General features: G+C 39.0%; 2 protein-coding genes across 3 annotated transcripts in view; both read left to right on the top strand.

Annotated features, from left to right (window-relative positions):
* Window positions 1–5,207: 5,207 nt before the first annotated feature.
* cyp1a (cytochrome P450, family 1, subfamily A) lies at window positions 5,208–14,361 on the top strand. Its single transcript, XM_079663629.1, has 7 exons — window positions 5,208–5,362; window positions 6,572–7,461; window positions 8,894–9,020; window positions 11,120–11,209; window positions 11,702–11,825; window positions 12,926–13,012; window positions 13,327–14,361. The coding sequence occupies exons 2-7, from the start codon at window positions 6,622–6,624 to the stop codon at window positions 13,619–13,621; spliced, it is 1,563 nt and encodes a 520-aa protein (XP_079519755.1). The 5' UTR covers window positions 5,208–5,362; window positions 6,572–6,621; the 3' UTR covers window positions 13,622–14,361.
* Window positions 14,362–15,374: 1,013 nt separating this feature from the next.
* LOC307028613 (enhancer of mRNA-decapping protein 3-like) overlaps window positions 15,375–18,775 on the top strand; it is a 49,326-nt gene continuing 45,925 nt past the window's right edge. Inside the window, exons 1-3 of one of the 2 annotated variants that reach the window (XM_079663783.1) lie at window positions 15,375–15,469; window positions 16,611–16,782; window positions 17,959–18,149. In XM_079663783.1, the coding sequence (XP_079519909.1) occupies window positions 16,619–16,782; window positions 17,959–18,149 (355 nt within the window). In that variant the 5' untranslated portion in view covers window positions 15,375–15,469; window positions 16,611–16,618. Of the gene's footprint in view, window positions 15,470–15,532; window positions 15,921–16,610; window positions 16,783–17,958; window positions 18,150–18,775 lie in introns of those variants that run through there. The other variant, XM_079663784.1, reaches the window with a different exon arrangement.

The following is an 18,775-nucleotide window of genomic DNA, read 5'->3' on the forward strand; positions in this document are numbered from 1 at the left end:
GGTTCATCTTTCTGTTTGTTTGTAGCTTTTCATCGTGTGCATTAAAGTGCTGTCTCTCAGTGTTAAGCCCCCGCATTGTTGTTATTTAGTATTAATATTATTATTGCCACTATTTTAATGTATAATTGTTTATTATTGTGTTTGTATTATTATTATTATTATTTTAGTCTTCATATTATTGCAATTTTGGAATATATAATTGTTTACTGTTAAATTACTATTTTAAGCTATTTTCATGTATAATTGTTTATTATTATTATTATTATTATTATTATTATTATTTTGTATTATCATTATGAATGCATTTATTTATTGATATTTCTTTATCTCTGTACATTGTCACTGTAGTTTCTCTGTAGTGAAGTTAGACCTCTGTCTCCTCCTGATTAAAGTTAAACTTGCTTTCTATTTCTTTCTATTTCTTTGTATTTCTTTACGGTTCCTTATATTTCTTTGTATTTCTTTATATTTCTTTATATTTCTTTCTATTTCTTTCTATTTCTTTGTATTTCTTTACGGTTCTTTATATTTCTTTGTATTTCTTTATATTTCTTTGTATTTCTTTGTATTTCTTTATATTTCTTTGTATTTCTTCGTGTTTCTCCCCAAGAGCCCCTTCCTCTCCACTCTGCGTGACAGAGAGCTCCCCCTCGTCCTGAGTTTAGTTTTCATAAGTTGTTTTGGTGCAGCTCAGCCTCACATTGCATGACTCCAAAGCCCCAAAAGATCCTCGCGTTTACAGAAGCTATAGCGCGCGCAAATATGTGCACCTTCGTGCCCGAGCGCGAGAGAAAACGAGGTCTCGCTCTCTTTGTTCTGAGAGTTTAAGAGTTTAAGACCCTTGTGTCTTTTCCTGCCGCTGCCTTCGCGTGACTTGACCGAGCAGATTTAGGATTGTCCAGAAGAGCGAGACCCTCCCCTCTGGTCGCGAGCTCCGCTTCTCACGCAACCTGCAGAGGCGCGCGGGAGAGAGGCGCGCGGGGAGAGTCCCCGGAGAGCCGGAGTCCGCGAGGATCTACACGAGGATTTAGACAAATAAAAACACACACTTTTACCTGCCTGACTCCTCCCCAATGCACGCTCTTCTTCCATATGGCTCGAGGTGTGTGTGTGTGTGTGTGTGTGTGTGTGTGTGTGTGTGTGTGTGTGTGTGTGTGTGTGTGTGTGTGTGTGTGTGTGTGTGTGTGTGTGTGTGTGTGTGTGTGTGTGTGTGTGTGTGTGTGTGTGTGTGTGTGTGTGTGTGTGTGTGTGTGTGTGTGTGTGTGTGGTGAATACGGATCTACCTGAAATACATGCGGCTGTTTCTAAACACAACTTCAAGCGTTATAAAAACACAGAGGTTTTGTTTAAGCCTCAAAGAAACCCACATTCCTCCTTTAAATCTTTAATGAGTATATTTTTTTACATTTCTGTTTCATTCTAGGAGATGGTTATGGTTATTGTTCATGCACCATTTTGCCTTTGCATAATTACCAAACCTAAATCCAGGAGTCTTGATGAAAGATTATGCAGAAAGTACAATAACAGCAAAAGGATGATTGGACTCGTTTCGTGAGTTTTGCTCAAATGTATCAAATGTTCCATGTGTTTAACCGTCATATCTCATACATTCAATTTTAAGCATATTGAGAGTATTTGAAGTCTTCTTTATGGCGCTTTTTAAACAGGAGTGACATGAGGAGTAAGTTATCGATATACTTAAGTTCTTCATCCATAGATCGTTTAGTGGCTGATCCAAATTTCAGAATCAATCGATGTTATATTTCAGTTTTTATGTCCACCTTTAATTAGACAAACACGTGTTTTCTCAAAGGTTAATAATAAGCCCCATAAAGTAACCATGCATCATGTGAGTTGCTAAACGCTTTTACCCAAAGAGACTGACATGCATTCAGAGTTTATGCAAATGAGCTCATTGTGAATAAGGATGACTGATCACTTCACAGGAAATGCACTTTAAAAACCTTTTCGTATTCCACTTATAAAGCCAGACATAATAAGTACTCAGATCTTGTACTTGAGTAAAAGTAGAAGTACTCAGATCTTGTACTTGAGTAAAAGTAGAAGTACTCAGATCTTTTACTTGAGTAAAAGTAGAAGTACCAGAGTGTAGGAATACTCTGTCACAGTAAAAGTCCTGCATTCAAAATGTTCCTCAAGTAAAAGTAGAAAAGTATTCTCATCAAAATATAGTGAAAGTAGAGACAGTAAAAGTAGTCATTGTGTAGATTGGTCCATTTCAGAATAATAGATATGATATGTTTTATAATGATTGATCATGAAAGTGTTATCAAAGCTGGTAAAGGTGCAGCTAGTTTGAATGACTTTGTATACTGCAGGGTAGCTGGTGGATTTACTCCAGGTGGAACTAAAGTCTGATTTAACACTTGATTATATTTCACATCATTCATCCAGATCTGTGAAGTAACTAAAGGTATTAAATACATGCAGTGGAGGAAAAGCACAAAGTAGCATACAATGAAAATACTCAATTAAAGTATCTACAAATTGTACGTAAGAACAGCCCTTGAGTAAATGTACTTAGTTACTTTCCACCACTCGAATGTGGAGCGTTGTTAATGCTGGCTCAGCAAAGTGTTTCTGGGTATAGCAGGTTGCAAAGGAGACAAAGAGGAATGGTATTGAACTCTTCTGCCCTTTCACTCCCCCTCCTCCTCTTCAAAGGGAGGTTTGATCACCGGCTCTCACGCAACCACTGGTCAATCTTTAACTCCAGAGCTGAAGCAACAGGTAGGAACACGACATGTTGAATCAGGACCAACAGCTGCTGAGGAAACGTCACAAAACCTGCCTTTCTGCAATGAAACTGATCTTTATTACTGCAATCACACAGGAGCGACTTCAAATGACCCTCAGGGAGCTGTGGTTTGCAGATATGTTCAAAAGAAAGCCCGTAGTGTTAAAAGTGACCAACAATATACCAGAAATCTGTTTTTAAAAGGGCTGTCACATACGCCTCCCTCTGAAACCTGGATCACTGAAATCACACTGACTTTAAATGAGCTTTCAGCTAATAACGGACAATGTGCCAGAAATCTGTTTTTAAAAGAGCGAACAAAACATTTATCTACAGATTGTCTTGACTTATTCTCTTCTTACTTCCAGTTGCATGCTTTGTTAAACTTGAACTGTATCAGGCTGACCTCAAGCCATTCAATACAATCGTTTCTGTAAAAGCCTAAAAGCGTTCATAATAACCAACAGTGTGGCAGAAATCTGTTTTTAAAAGGGCTGGAATAACACTTATTTAAAGATGTCCATGACTATATTTTAACCCTTTATCTATCCATATCCCCAGGGGTGGCTCTGTCCCAAACCCTCACACTAAAACCTGGATCTTCATTACTGAAATCACACACACACACACACAAACACACGCACACACGCACACACACACACACACACACACACACACACACACACACACACACACACACACACACACGCACACACACACACACGCACACACAGCAGCAGCAGCCCTCTACTTGCTACAAACTTAAATATGAAAAGGTTCAACTACGCACACACACATCATCTCGGCTCGCGCAGCACGCTCACATAGATCGCGCAATCATGTATCGCGCGCCTTGTAGGTGCAGCGCAGGCATATTGTCATTCAAGAGATCCGTAATTCTTTGGAAAAAATGTTTTTCTTTTAGCCTATTTACCTCGTTAACGTAAATAATACTCATTACATTGACTCATGCATTATTTGTGATTCAAATAATGGTTGTTGGTAATGTATTAGCGAACCCCACAGATGTATGATTTCACTGCGTCTGAGCTCAGACCCCTCCTTGGGAGCTCCCGTTGGCTTCCATAACTCGAACCCTAGCTTCAGCCTAAACGCCTTAATAATATATGTCAGGCTGAACTCAAGCCTTTCAATGCACAGAGTATTTGTAAAAGCCAACAATGTGCCAGAAATCTGTTTTTAAAACGGCTAACGAAACATTTATCTACAGATGTTCTTGATGTATTCTCTTCTAACTTCCAGTAGCACGCTTTTTATGTGTCAACCCTTTATTTATTGATATCCCCATGGCTCTGTCCCAAACTCTCACACTAAAACCTGGAGCTTTATTACTGCAATCAGACAGGAGTGACTTTAAATGACCCTTACAAATATGATTTGCAGACGTGTTTTGATTTTGCCGCTTACAATCCTGACGCTTAAATACAATTTGAATATCGCATATCCTTTTTCAAATGTATGGTCAATACATCTAATTTACACAAATATAAACCTTATTTTTAGTTTAAAAATGCATAAATGTTGAGTCGCTTTGACTATAGTTAAGATCAGAGAAACAGATCCTAGACATGTGTGAAAGTAAATCATTTTAGAGCAACTTTAGAATCACATATCATTTAGAAACGAGTCAAAATGTTGTTTTTTAAAAAAGTGCTGTAGCTTCCAGGCTTTTGAACCATGCACTAAATAAACTCTTCCTCTCATTCACCAATACAATCGTTGATAAAAGCTTCCCCCCACATATCGGTCCAGCTCTAAATCACTACATCACCTCATCAAAGAGAGGATATGAAGAGCTGGTATCGCTTTAAGTCATTTGCATGAGATTTGTTAAGATGAGTGGATCACTTTATCTCAGGGAAGTTAGAGATTTCTGTTGTAGCCAACACATCCACAGACTCCGATAGGTTGCAAAGGCAGTGTCTTTCATTCACTCCAAATTTCCAAATATACCGAAAAAAGTAAAATAAAACATAAATTTCACCATATAGGCCTACGTATCTGCAAAACCTTTAAAAATGTATATATTTAGGTGACATGACATTAAAGTATAGAGACGGGTCCATAGTGGCGGAAATAAGACGTGCCTCTGATTGTTATTGCGTGTTAGCTATCCATACAAAAAGCCAGTCATCAAACAAAGTCATGCAAAGGTTTCTGAGCAATATTCCATCATGTCTTTATTGACACTAAGTTCCAAACTATCTGTAATCTCGCAGAGTCACGCACAGCAACACCACACACACACACACACACACACACACACACACACACACACACACACACACACACACACACACACACACACACACACACACACGCACACACACTCACACACACACGCACACGCCTTTTCTCTGTACTAAACTTCATTCATGCCAAACAGAGAGAGAGATAGAGATTACGTCACGACCAGCAGCCAATGGAGCTGCGGAGCGCGCTATAAAGCACGAGCCATGCCTCTGTTTTGGGACATGAAGAGAGTAAACTCGGACTTAACTCTTCTAAAAGATATTTTTCTTTACGATCTTGACAAGTCTTCATCGGATCCGAGAGTTGTTCTGCTGTTCCCGCTTCACTAAGGTGAGTTCATTTATGCACGAGACGGCAGATTTCAGTGAGCGCGCGGTGATAGGAGCAAAGTGCTGAGTGGAGATTATTCTGCAAGCATGGCTGTTAATAAGTATACATTTGGACTTTGTAGTTGCAGCTTTAACATGCTTATTAATGTTTTAATATGTGGTTGCATGTTTGAGCATTAAGTAATAAGATTAACTAGATAACTAGCTCTGCATAAGGTTGCAAACGGTGTTTTTGTGCAGCTCAAGAGAACAATTAATACCAAACACATGCTTATTATTGTTTGGTTGTATGTATAAGCGTTCAATAATAAGTAATACGATTTACATGGGTAACTACTTTTGCATAAGCTTGCAAAAGGTGATTTTGTGCAGCTCAAGAGAACAATTAAAACATCACACATGCTTATTATTGTTTTGATTTTATGTATAAGCGTTCAATGAGTCATATTGTAGTACGATTCACATAGATAACTACTTTTGCATAAGATTGCAAAAAGTGTTTTTGTGCATCTAAAGAGTCCAATTAATATCAAACACATGCCGTGTGCTGCCTTCAGGTGCTGTTAAACTTAATGTAGTCAACATGTTGCACAACACCTCTCCTCCTCCCTAACTTCTCTCCTCTGATGCCCCTCCCCGTTGTTGTTAAATACCAACTATGTGCAATATATATAAATGCCGTTAATTACTGTGCAATATCTACCTGGCTGAAAATGCAGATAATGGAGAAAATAAAATAAGCTGGAGAAACAATCAATTAAAGAAATCATGCTTGGAGGCGTGTGACGCAGTGGATTAGTGCGTTGGTGTTGGGATCGGGGGAGCATGGTTCAAACCCCTGTTTGCGTGTTGAATACCAAATATGTACAATATATATATATATATATATATATATATATATATTATAATATATATATATATATATATTATAATATATATATTATAATATATATATATATATATATTATAATATATATATATATATGCCGTTAATAACTGTGCAATATATACCTGGCTGCTAAATCCTCAGAACTGTTACAGATGTGTATTTTGTAAATTGTGTAATTTTCTTACATTTTAATAATCTTTTTATGCATGCTTCTTAGTTAACATTAAGCTGTCTTTGGCTCTTTTCTGCTGTAACACATGTACATGTCCCCTCTGTGGGACGAATACAGGTATTCTGACTCTGATTCTATCTCATGTCCAGGTTGTGCAGACGCCAGAAGAAACAAAGACAGAAAATAGAGAGTCTTCATCATGGTGCTCATGAATCTCCCAGTAATTGGAGCGGTGTCAGTTTCTGAGAGTCTGGTGGCCATGGTAACGATATGTCTGGCCTACTTGATCCTCAAATGTTTCAACGACAAGATCCCCGAGGGTCTTCGTCGTCTTCCCGGCCCGAAACCTCTTCCGATAATCGGGAATGTTCTGGAAGTGGGAAGCCGACCTTATCTGAGTCTCACGGCCATGAGCAAACGCTACGGAGAAGTGTTCCAGATCCAGATCGGGATGCGACCCGTCGTGGTTCTGAGTGGAAGCGAAACCATTCGCCAGGCTCTCATCAAACAAGGGGACGATTTTGCTGGAAGACCAGATTTGCCCAGCTTCCGGCTCATAAACGACGGAAAGAGTCTTGCGTTCAGTACGGATCAAGCTGGAGTTTGGCGTGCCCGAAGGAAACTAGCGTACAGTGCTCTGAGATCTTTCTCCAAGCTTGAAGGGACGACCCCAGAGTACTCGTGCATGCTGGAGGAACACATCTGCAAAGAGGGCGAGCACCTGATCAAACAGCTGAACACCGTCATGCAGGCGGACGGCCGCTTCGATCCTTTCCGACACATCGTGGTTTCCGTCGCCAACGTGATCTGCGGTATGTGCTTCGGACGGAGATACCACCACGACGACGAGGAGCTGCTGAGTTTGGTGAACCTCAGCGATGAGTTCGGACGGGTGGTGGGCAGCGGAAACCCCGGGGACTTTATCCCCGCTCTGAGGTTCCTGCCGAGCACCACCATGAAGAATTTCATGCAGATCAACGCTCGATTCAACGCGTTCATTCAGAAGATCGTCACCGAGCATTACACCACTTACGACAAGGTACAGCGCGCTCTCCATGTCTCTCCTACATCAACATGTGTCCCCTCTTCTTCATGTCTCTTCTACATCAACATGTGTCCCCTCTTCTCCATGTCTCTCCTACATCAACATGTGTCCCCTCTTCTCCATGTCTCTTCTACATCAACATGTGTCCGCTCTTCTCCATGTCTCTTCTACATCAACATGTGTCCCCTCTTCTTCATGTCTCTTCTACATCAACATGTGTCCCCTCTTCTTCATGTCTCTTCTACATCAACATGTGTCCCCTCTTCTCCATGTCTCTTCTACATCAACATGTGTCCCCTCTTCTTCAAGTCTCTTCTACATCAACATGTGTCCCCTCTTCTCCATGTCTCTTCTACATCAACATGTGTCCCCTCTTCTTCCTGTCTCTTCCACATCAACATGTGTCCCCTCTTCTCCATGTCTCTTCTACATCAACATGTGTCCCCTCTTCTCCATGTCTCTTCTACATCAGCATGTGTCCCCTCTTCTTCATGTCTCTTCTACATCAACATGTGTCCCCTCTTCTTCATGTCTCTTCTACATCAACATGTGTCCCCTCTTCTTCATGTCTCTTCTACATCAACATGTGTCCCCTCTTCTTCAAGTCTCTTCTACATCAACATGTGTCCCCTCTTCTTCATGTCTCTTCTACATCAACATGTGTCCCCTCTTCTTCATGTCTCTTCTACATCAACATGTGTCCCCTCTTCTTCATGTCTCTTCTACATCAACATGTGTCCCCTCTGTGGAAAGAGACTCTGAAAGTTTCAGGAACAAAGATTCTCTCTCTTTTTGTCCTGATCCATTTCTATAAAAACCTGTCTGAAAATGAGCTGATCAGATTGTGTCCACTTTGTGATGTCATAGCGATGTTTTGTCTTGTGTAACCGTTAGCCAATCAGCAACCAAGGTAACCCCCCCCCCCCCTTATCACCTGAATCTCCTCCTAGAGCTCCATTGAGTTCTTTGTAACCAAATGTCTCTCAGAGGGGCGTGGGGAGGGGCTCCTTATTTTCATCTAAAGTAACAGACAGAGAATCAGCACTTTGGAAACAGGGCTGAAACAGAGGGGATTATGGGTAATGCTGCAATGATCTGTTTGGTGTTTCAGCCAATCAGAGACAGGCTCTGTATATATCTGAGACCTGTGATATATTGATGAAAAACAGAATAATAGGAGACCTTTAAATCACACATGAAAACCATGTTTCTAGAATAATAATAATAATCCATTTCTAGAAACTCAAAGACACAAAATGTGAATCCTGTTTTTAACTCTGACCCTGTTGCTGCTATTAACGCCTACATTTCCCCAAGGGGATAAATACAGTTCCATCTTATCTTATCTTGTCTTATACATGAAAACCACGTGTCCGTGTTTTATTTGAAACCATTTATTGAGATTTCCTTTATCGTCTTCCTCCAGGATAACATTCGTGACATCACAGACTCCCTCATCGATCACTGTGAGGACAGGAAGCTGGACGAGAACTCAAACATCCAGATGTCAGACGAGAAGATCGTAGGAATCGTCAACGACCTGTTTGGAGCCGGTGGGTTTTATTTCTCTGCATGAATATTAGAAGAGATTGCTCCACTTTAAAGACTACAAACATTAGAGAGAGGGCAAGAGTACACACATCCTTTCCTCAAGTAGAAGTACTCACATCCTTTCCTCAAGTAGAAGTACAGATACTCGTGTTTAAAAATACTCTGGTGAAAGTGGAAGTACTGACTAAACTTCTTTACTCAAGTCAAAGTAAAGAGGCTTTGAAATGTACTTCAGTAAAAAGTACCCATAACTAGCAGCTGTTTTAAAGAGTACCTGACCTCCCTTTATATTAATAGAACAATAATGTCATTGTTAGCTAATGAATGTTTCCATGCTGACCAACGGCAACATGACAACGTTTTCATTGGTCCCTCTTCTTTAGAGAAGACCAGGAAATGATGGATACACGGATCGTGTTCAAATCAATAGGCACGCAATGACTCTAAATAATAATGATCAGGCCACCAAACACACATTCAGACTAAAGGAACCAGCTGTTTGGAAAATGAGAGAAGTAGAAAGTACAGGTATTTGAGTTCAACATGTAAGAAGTAGAAAGTACAGGTATTTGTGTTCAACATGTAAGAAGTAGAAAGTACAGGTATTTGAGTTCAACATGTAAGAAGTAGAAAGTACAGGTATTTGAGTTCAACATGTAAGAAGTAGAAAGTACAGGTATTTGAGTTCAACATGTAAGAAGTAGAAAGTACAGGTATTTGTGTTCAACATGTAAGAAGTAGAAAGTACAGGTATTTGAGTTCAACATGTAAGAAGTAGAAAGTACAGGTATTTGTGTTCAACATGTAAGAAGTAGAAAGTACAGGTATTTGAGTTCAACATGTAAGAAGTAGAAAGTACAGGTATTTGAGTTCAACATGTAAGAAGTAGAAAGTACAGGTATTTGTGTTCAACATGTAAGAAGTAGAAAGTACAGGTATTTGTGTTCAACATGTAAGAAGTAGAAAGTACAGGTATTTGTGTTCAACATGTGAGAAGTAGAAAGTACAGGTATTTGTGTTCAACATGTGAGAAGTAGAAAGTACAGGTATTTGAGTTCAACATGTAAGAAGTAGAAAGTACAGGTATTTGTGTTCAAAATGTAAGAAGTAGAAAGTACAGGTATTTGTGTTCAACATGTGAGAAGTAGAAAGTACAGGTATTTGTGTTCAACATGTAAGAAGTAGAAAGTACAGGTATTTGTGTTCAACATGTAAGAAGTAGAAAGTACAGGTATTTGTGTTCAACATGTAAGAAGTAGAAAGTACAGGTATTTGTGTTCAACATGTAAGAAGTAGAAAGTACAGGTATTTGTGTTCAACATGTGAGAAGTAGAAAGTACAGGTATTTGTGTTCAACATGTGAGAAGTAGAAAGTACAGGTATTTGAGTTCAACATGTAAGAAGTAGAAAGTACAGGTATTTGTGTTCAAAATGTAAGAAGTAGAAAGTACAGGTATTTGTGTTCAACATGTGAGAAGTAGAAAGTACAGGTATTTGAGTTCAACATGTAAGAAGTAGAAAGTACAGGTATTTGTGTTCAACATGTAAGAAGTAGAAAGTACAGGTATTTGTGTTCAACATGTGAGAAGTAGAAAGTACAGGTATTTGTGTTCAACATGTGAGAAGTAGAAAGTACAGGTATTTGAGTTCAACATGTAAGAAGTAGAAAGTACAGGTATTTGTGTTCAAAATGTAAGAAGTAGAAAGTACAGGTATTTGTGTTCAACATGTGAGAAGTAGAAAGTACAGGTATTTGTGTTCAACATGTAAGAAGTAGAAAGTACAGGTATTTGTGTTCAACATGTAAGAAGTAGAAAGTACAGGTATTTGTGTTCAACATGTAAGAAGTAGAAAGTACAGGTATTTGTGTTCAACATGTAAGAAGTAGAAAGTACAGGTATTTGTGTTCAACATGTAAGAAGTAGAAAGTACAGGTATTTGTGTTCAAAATCTAAGAAGTCAAAGTAAAAAGTGGTCAGAAAAATAAGTAGTGGAGTAAAGTACTGATACCAGCAACATGTACTTAAGCACAGTAACAAAGTATTTGTACTCCACTACTTCCCACCTCTGCAAAGTGTCCTTACAGATGTTTCTCTTCCAGGTTTTGACACCATCTCCACGGCTCTGTCCTGGTCCGTGATGTACCTGGTGGCTTACCCCGAGATACAGGAGAGGCTGTATCAAGAGCTGAGTAAGTACATCATCATCATAATAATAGATCACATTTGTATAGCGCCTTTCAAGGGACCCAAGGCAAACACCCAAACAGTTTCATCCCACGGGCCATCAGACCGTTAAACACCTGAACCTTTGAAAGAACATCCATTCATCTGTCTGCACCTCATATTTATATTCCAATGACTGTAGACTATTCTGCACGATTTCTACTATATTCTGTTGTATCTGTTTGATTGTGTTGCTCTGTGGGAGGAGCCTGTGACCTCAGATTCTCATTGTCGTATCTAAACTTTAACGTATATGTACACATGACAGTAAAAGACTTGAAACTTGAATCTTGAAACAAGAAGGGGAAATAATAAAGTTAACAAAACAAAACATGAACCATATCCTCCATTAGCATCCCGGGGCAGTTTCCCTTCTTTTGCCCCTCTCAAAGAACGTTACTCGACTCTACCCTCAACTCTCGTCCTGAACTAAAAGTCAATGATCTTTTGTTTTCCAGAGGACAAAGTGGGTCTGGATCGCACCCCTCTTCTCTCCGACAGACCCAACCTTCCCTTTCTGGAGGCTTTCATCCTGGAGATTTTCCGCCACTCTTCCTTCCTGCCGTTCACCATCCCTCACTGGTGAGTCTCTACCTTACGAATAATAATAATAATGCTTTTTATTTATATAGCGCTTTTCTAGAAACTCAAAGACACTTTGCAGAGTAAAGACATCTAAGTATTGAGCTCTCTTTGGAGAACAGATAACAGGTCAACCATCGAAGAACATTAATTATCAGAAGATAAGCTAAAAGTACTCAGATCTTGTACTTGAGTAAAAGTAGAAGTACTCAGATATTGTACTTAGTAAAAGTAGAAGTACTCAGATCTTGTACTTGAGTAAAGGTAGAAGTACTCAGATCTTGTACTTAGTAAAAGTAGAAGTACTCAGATCTTGTTCTTCAGTAAAAGTAGAAGTACTCAGATCTTGTACTTGAGTAAAAGTAGAAGTACTCAGATCTTGTACTTGAGTAAAAGTAGAAGTACTCAGATCTTGTACTTGAGTAAAAGTAGAAGTACTCAGATCTTGTCCTTGAGTAAAAGTAGAAGTACTGAGATCTTGTACTTGAGTAAAAGTAGAAGTACTCAGATCTTGTACTTGAGTAAAAGTAGAAGTACTCAGATCTTATACTTGAGTAAAAGTAGAAGTACTCAGATCTTGTACTTGAGTAAAAGTAGAAGTACTCAGATCTTGTACTTGAGTAAAAGTAGAAGTACTCAGATCTTGTTCTTGAGTAAAAGTAGAAGTACTCAGATCTTGTACTTGAGTAAAAGTAGAAGTACTCAGATCTTGTACTTGAGTAAAAGTAGAAGTACCAGAGTGTAGGAATACTCTGTTACAGTAAAGTGAAAGTAGAAAAGTATTCTCATCAGAATATAGTAAAAGTAGAAGTACTCAGATCTTGTTCTTGAGTAAAAGTAGAAGTACTCAGGTCTTGTACTTGAGTAAAAGTAGAAGTACTCAGATCTTGTACTTGAGTAAAAGTAGAAATACCAGAGTGTAGGAATACTCTGTTACAGTAAAAGTCCTGCATTCAAAATGTGACTCAAGTGAAAGTAGAAAAGTATTCTCATCAGAATGTAGTGAAAGTAGCGACAGTAAAAGTATTGATTGTGTTGAGGTTGTAATTCTACCAAAGGCAAAGGAGTGAACATTAACAATATTTCTCTTTCTCTTTCAGCACCACTAAAGACACGTCTCTGAATGGATACTACATTCCCAAAGACACTTGTGTGTTTATCAATCAGTGGCAGATCAATCACGACCCGTGAGTTCCCTTTTTCTGAATAAATGTATTAAAACAATTGAAAAAGACTGACGGTCAAACGTAGGAGCTGCTCAGTACAGCAAGTTCAACATTCAAAGGCTTCGTTGTCATTTGAACAACATTTACAGAGAAATGGTTTGAAATGAAAGTCCGAGGCTCGTCCAACAGTGCAGCATACGATGTATTTAAGACATAAAGACTTAAAGTAATGTAAAAAAGAAGTAGGAAGTAGCATGAGTTCTCTGATTGATTGCAGCCATGCTTGGATGTTTGTGCAGCGTATCTTATTTTCTCCTTTATCTGTATGTTCTCAGTGAGCTGTGGAAAGACCCGTCTTCCTTCGTTCCGGATCGTTTCCTGTCCTCTGACGGCAACGAGGTGAACAAGCAGGAAGGAGAGAGAGTGATGGTGTTCGGCATGGGCAAGAGGCGCTGCATCGGAGAGGTCATCGCTAGAAACGAAGTTTACCTCTTCTTGGCGATCATCGTCCAGAAACTGCACTTCCACGCCATGCCGGGGCAAAAGCCGGACATGACCCCCGAATACGGACTCACCATGAAACACAAACGCTGCCACCTGAGGGCCACGATGAGGACGAACGAGGAGTGAACATACTCATATCTGTGCAGTTTACGACTCAACTGAAGTGGACTCAAACACTGTAAAGGGTCAGAAGAACAGGCGGTGAGAGAAGAGGCTTCCTCAGAATGTACTCGATGTTTGATCTACAGAGCTAATGGCATTAAAGTGAAATGTGCTTTTTGCAGATTGTCAGAGATGAACATATCATGTTTTTGGTTTTCTCAGAGATATTCCTGCACATTGTTGGTGCTTCGAAGAAGAATAAGGAGCTGCGTGGTTCTGCTGTGCGTTAAATAAACTGCATAATTAAGAAGTTCTGCTTTGTTTGGGACGAGCAGGTTTTACTGAGGCATTATTATTTAGGCGATTGCAACCTAAATTCTTTCCTTCTCTCACACAGGACTCTGAACTGAAATGATAGTACCTTGTGATAGCATTTAAAAGCTAACTACTTCCCATTATAATGTGGATTTAAGACACTGAAGCTATATCTGTATCCCAAAATGTGATTATTTTTTTGTGTGTATATCAAGCTATTTGTATTTTTTTGAAGACATTTGTATATGCCTAGCGTTTGTATATTTTTGAGGTGAGAAAAGTTTTCGCTCTGCATCTTTAAGAAAGCCAAAAGAGTTCTTATGGAATATATCAGTAGACCGTTATTTGTATTTGTATCTCTAATGCATCGATGATTGTATCACATGTAAGGGCATTGGATCGGAGCATCCTTTAATCAGCCACGCAAATAAAATATGTTGTAAGAATGATTTTGTTCCTATTGTTTGCTTTATTTAAAAAGAAAACTATTTGACCCACACAGTATTAAAGTGATAGTCCCCACATAAAGATGTATGCAGTTACTAATGTGTAGAAAAGTGAATTCATGTCAGAGAATAACAACGTTTTGAGCTTTTTGGTGAAGAAATAAACAGGTCAACTATAGCAGCACATAAATAAGCAAATATCTGGTACTTGAGTAAAAGTAGAACTCAGATATTGTACTTGTGTAAAAGTAGAAGTACTCAGATCTTGTACTTGAGTAAAAGTAGAAGTACTCAGATCTTGTACTTGAGTAAAAGTAGAAGTACTCAGATCTTGTACTTGAGTAAAAGTAGAAGTACCAGAGTGTAGGAATACTCTGTTACAGTAAAAGTCCTGCATTCAAAATGTTCCTCAAGTGAAAGTAGAAAAGTATTATCATCAAAATATAGTGAAAGTAGCGACAGTAAAAGTAGTCATTGTGCAGATTGGTCCATTTCAGAATAATAGATATGATATGTTTTATAATGATTGATCATGAAAGTGTTCTCAAAGCTGGTAAAGGTGCAGCTAGTTTGAATGACTTTGTATACTGCAGGGTAGCTGGTGGATTTACTCCAGGTGGAACTAAAGTCTGATTTAACACTTGGTTATATTTCACATCATTCATCCAGAGAAGTAACTAAAGGGATTAAATACATGTAGTGGAGTCAAAGTACATCATTTACCTCCGAACTGAAGTGGAGTAGAAGTACAATGTAGAATAACATGGAAAAACACAAGTAGGCTACAAGTACCTCTAGTACTTAAGTACAGTACTTGATTAAATGTACATAGTTATTTCCCACCTCTGGATTTATGCAGTTGAAGGTTTCAGGGGATACAATAAAAAGCATAATTTCTGAAACACTTTTTACCCTAAATAAGTGAATTGAGAGGAGAAAAACTAAGGAAGGGCTGAACAAAAAAATCGTTCTGGATTTAATAAAAAAATCACAACAAACCCACGTGGGAGATAAAGGAAGTGACGTAGCGTATCAAACTGGAAATCAACACGAACAAAAGCTGGAGCTTCTGTGGCTTTTCTTGACTCTTCGCTACAGTTTTATCGACACGGTATTTAATCCATCATCCACTGGGTATCCTCAGTTTGAACCTTTAAACAAAGTCAAGCCTTTGATGCGAATTCAAAAGACGTTGCTTTAGATTAAAAGCAAACCGGAGGAAGAGACGCGAAGCTAATGCTAACTGTGATGCTAGCAATAAACACACGTTGCTGTTTGTTTATCTTACAACATGTTGTTATTTTAATTACATTTTTACATTACAGGTCACTTCTCTGAACTCTGACCCCATATGGAGGTTATTTATGTCATTTATTTTACCGTCACGTTTTTAATAATCAATGATACTTTCGTCAGGTCCAAGACACACATGAACAACTCTTTAAAACAACGCTAGGTAAAGCTGGGCGTGGACACACACGAACATCCCATAATAAGCTGTTATCTGTTATCCCAGCTAAACAGAGGTGGAAGAAGTATTCAGAAGCTTTACTTGACTATAAGTACGTATGGTATATATATATTATATTTATATGTGACATTCTGGATGATATTGTTTCATTTTACTGCTGTAGACAAACACAGTTCTGATTGACTTTTAGTTAAATATTTGACTCTTTTGTGACTTAAAGAGTTAGTCCACTATGTAAAAGCTGTTAAATAAATAAATATAGTGGAGTAGAAGTATAAAGTAGCATTACATATACATTCTCAAGTAAAGTACAAGTACCTCAAAATTGTACTTAAGTACAGTAGTTGATTAAATCTACTTAACAGTGGCGTACAGCCACGTATGACCTTTTAAATATTTGGTGCCATTTTGCATCAGCCAATGGGAATCCTTATTTATCCTGAATATACAAATTGATGACATTTTCCTTTTTTTAAAGGTTAGAAAAATATGAATCTAGCAGATTATTTAATGAAGTTCAGTTCACTGCTCCAAAGTGGAGAAGCCAGATGATAAGAGCTGCATTTAGGCAACCCTTACACGTTTACAGACAACCAATACTTTAATGTTTTAGCCCTAAATCCTTTTAATGCTTTCATTTAGAGCTGCCATGGTTACTTGTCAAATTGATAAGTCTCTCACACATCACCAACTATTTCACTTGGCATTTAGGATCACGCAGCCGTGCTCGAAGCAGCAGAAAGTAACGGACGCATCATTTCTCTTCATGTCTTACCCGCAGCGAGCAGCATGGCCACGGACTGGTTGGAGAGCGTCGTGTCGATAAACTGCGGCCTGACGTTAGGAGTTTATCAGGGATCCGTTTCCTCCGTGGATCATAGAAACCAGACCATCTCTCTGAAGCTTCCCTTTCACAACGGGGTCAGGTGTTCCCTCCCAGAGGTCACCTTCAGGTGAGAGAGACCGGGGACACACTCTCCCTAATTACACTTCAACAGGAAATGCATAGATCTAATAAATACACCTGAGATAATGGTGAAGGCTTTACGACAGATGTTTGCATTTCATCCTCTCTCCACCGCTTTACCCTAATGCTGTTTCCAGAAGTTAGTTGCTGCCCTTTATGTAAATTAAACTGGTATCCCCTTTTTAATGTACCTTCTCCATCCATTGATGTTTCACCCCTCGGGTTGTCAACTGAAAACCAAAGTATCTAGAGTCCTGTTGATTTCTTTGTGCAGTTTGAGCTCTCGGTGAGTCCAGTCTTTAAAAAAAAAAAAAAAAAGTTAACTATTTTTATTGAGTTTTTCCATTTTGTTACAAGTTCCAACATTTCATCCACACTTACAGATATTAACAAAGAGTGAACGAGACGTGTACAAATGAGTGGGCGGTCCATGCATAATATACAACATGTTACTTACTAAAACGTAACCAACCAAGTAGCAAAAAACGAAATAAAATAACTGACAAGAAAATAAATAATAATAATTAAAAAAAAGAATCTATTAGAATAATCAAATGCATTTATAATAGGTTTATTTATTTAGTATAGCACCTTCACAGAAATACATTTCTCAAAGAGCTCCACAAGAAAGAACACAAGTTAAAATGGAGACCACATTTAAAGACAAACTTAAAGGCACTACAACCTTTTCCAAGCAGATGTTGACTCTCCTGCACATCGCCTTGTTTTGTACAACAACGTGTTGCTTGTTGAGATTTCGTGGAAACGGCTGACTAAAAATGATCAGTTTTATTTCATGTGAGATTTTCAATAACTCGTCTTTATGACCCTTTCTTGTTTTTCCCCATCCCCTGCATCGACCTGAAAGGAAACCTGCAATATCAATAACAGCATTTTCTATCTCTGTGTTTTTGACTCAAATTTAAAATTAACAATCAGTCGATCCTCGGAAAACACATCGTGAACTATTCTCTAAATTGAGTGAAAATCAAAGGAACCTTTCATGCTCATACATCTTCATAAAGAATGTTTCCCTTCTATTTCATAGTCAAGTGAATACCTTCTGGTTTTGGAAGGACATGACTTTGGACTTTGAGAGACTGTCTTGGATCATTGTCCCTGTCTTCAGACCTTTTTAGGCTTTCCTTTTTGTCTCTGTTAGTGCCAGGGATATAAAGGAGCTGAAGATCCTGGACTTCCAGAGAACCGTCTCTGAACCCAGTTCTGATCCGGGCTCTGCAGCAGAACCGAGCCTCGTCCCTGCAGAACGTCAGGGACAAAGAGACCCTCTTCATCCTCATCTTCATCATCAGGGGACAAACAGCACGGCTCCCATCACCATCCTACGCAGAGGTGGGTTACATCAACCTATCAGGGAAAAGAATGACATCAGAGTCTGTAATACCTAACAATTAGTGGCGTTGTTGAATTACACATCAAACATAACCATTAGGGAGGCAATGGTTTGGGAGTTAGGGGTCACTTCCAGTGTTTAAAGTCATAACTTGAGCGATACGATTGGAATTCGCTGAGATTTTTAAGCTTTTGTTGTTATTTAAAGTCTGAATTAGCACAAGTTCAACAATCTAAAAAACAACAAGCTTAAATATTCAGTTTTCAATTCGAAGCTTTATTGTCATGTGCCCATCACCATCCTACACAGAGGTGGGCAGGGGCGGACTGGACTACAAATCAGCCCGGGATCTGCGGTATAACTTCGGTACCGCCGGCCCACCTTGGATCCGCAAAAATACCGCTATTAAAGTGTCAACGGGGGGGACGGGGTGCTAGTGATTTATCCGACCGTCCCACATCGTCCGACCGGCCCACTTCAGTACCGGCCCATCGGGATTCCCCCCTGGAGGTGGGTTTAATAAGATAAGATGGACCTTTGTTAATCCCAGTGGGGACATTCAGTAGTTCAACAGCAACAGGGTGACACTTTGACACGCTCAAACAATGGCTCCACTCCTTACGTT

This window comes from Notothenia rossii, assembly GCF_949606895.1.
Source record: "Notothenia rossii genome assembly, chromosome: 2".
NCBI classification, from domain to species: domain Eukaryota; kingdom Metazoa; phylum Chordata; class Actinopteri; order Perciformes; family Nototheniidae; genus Notothenia; species Notothenia rossii.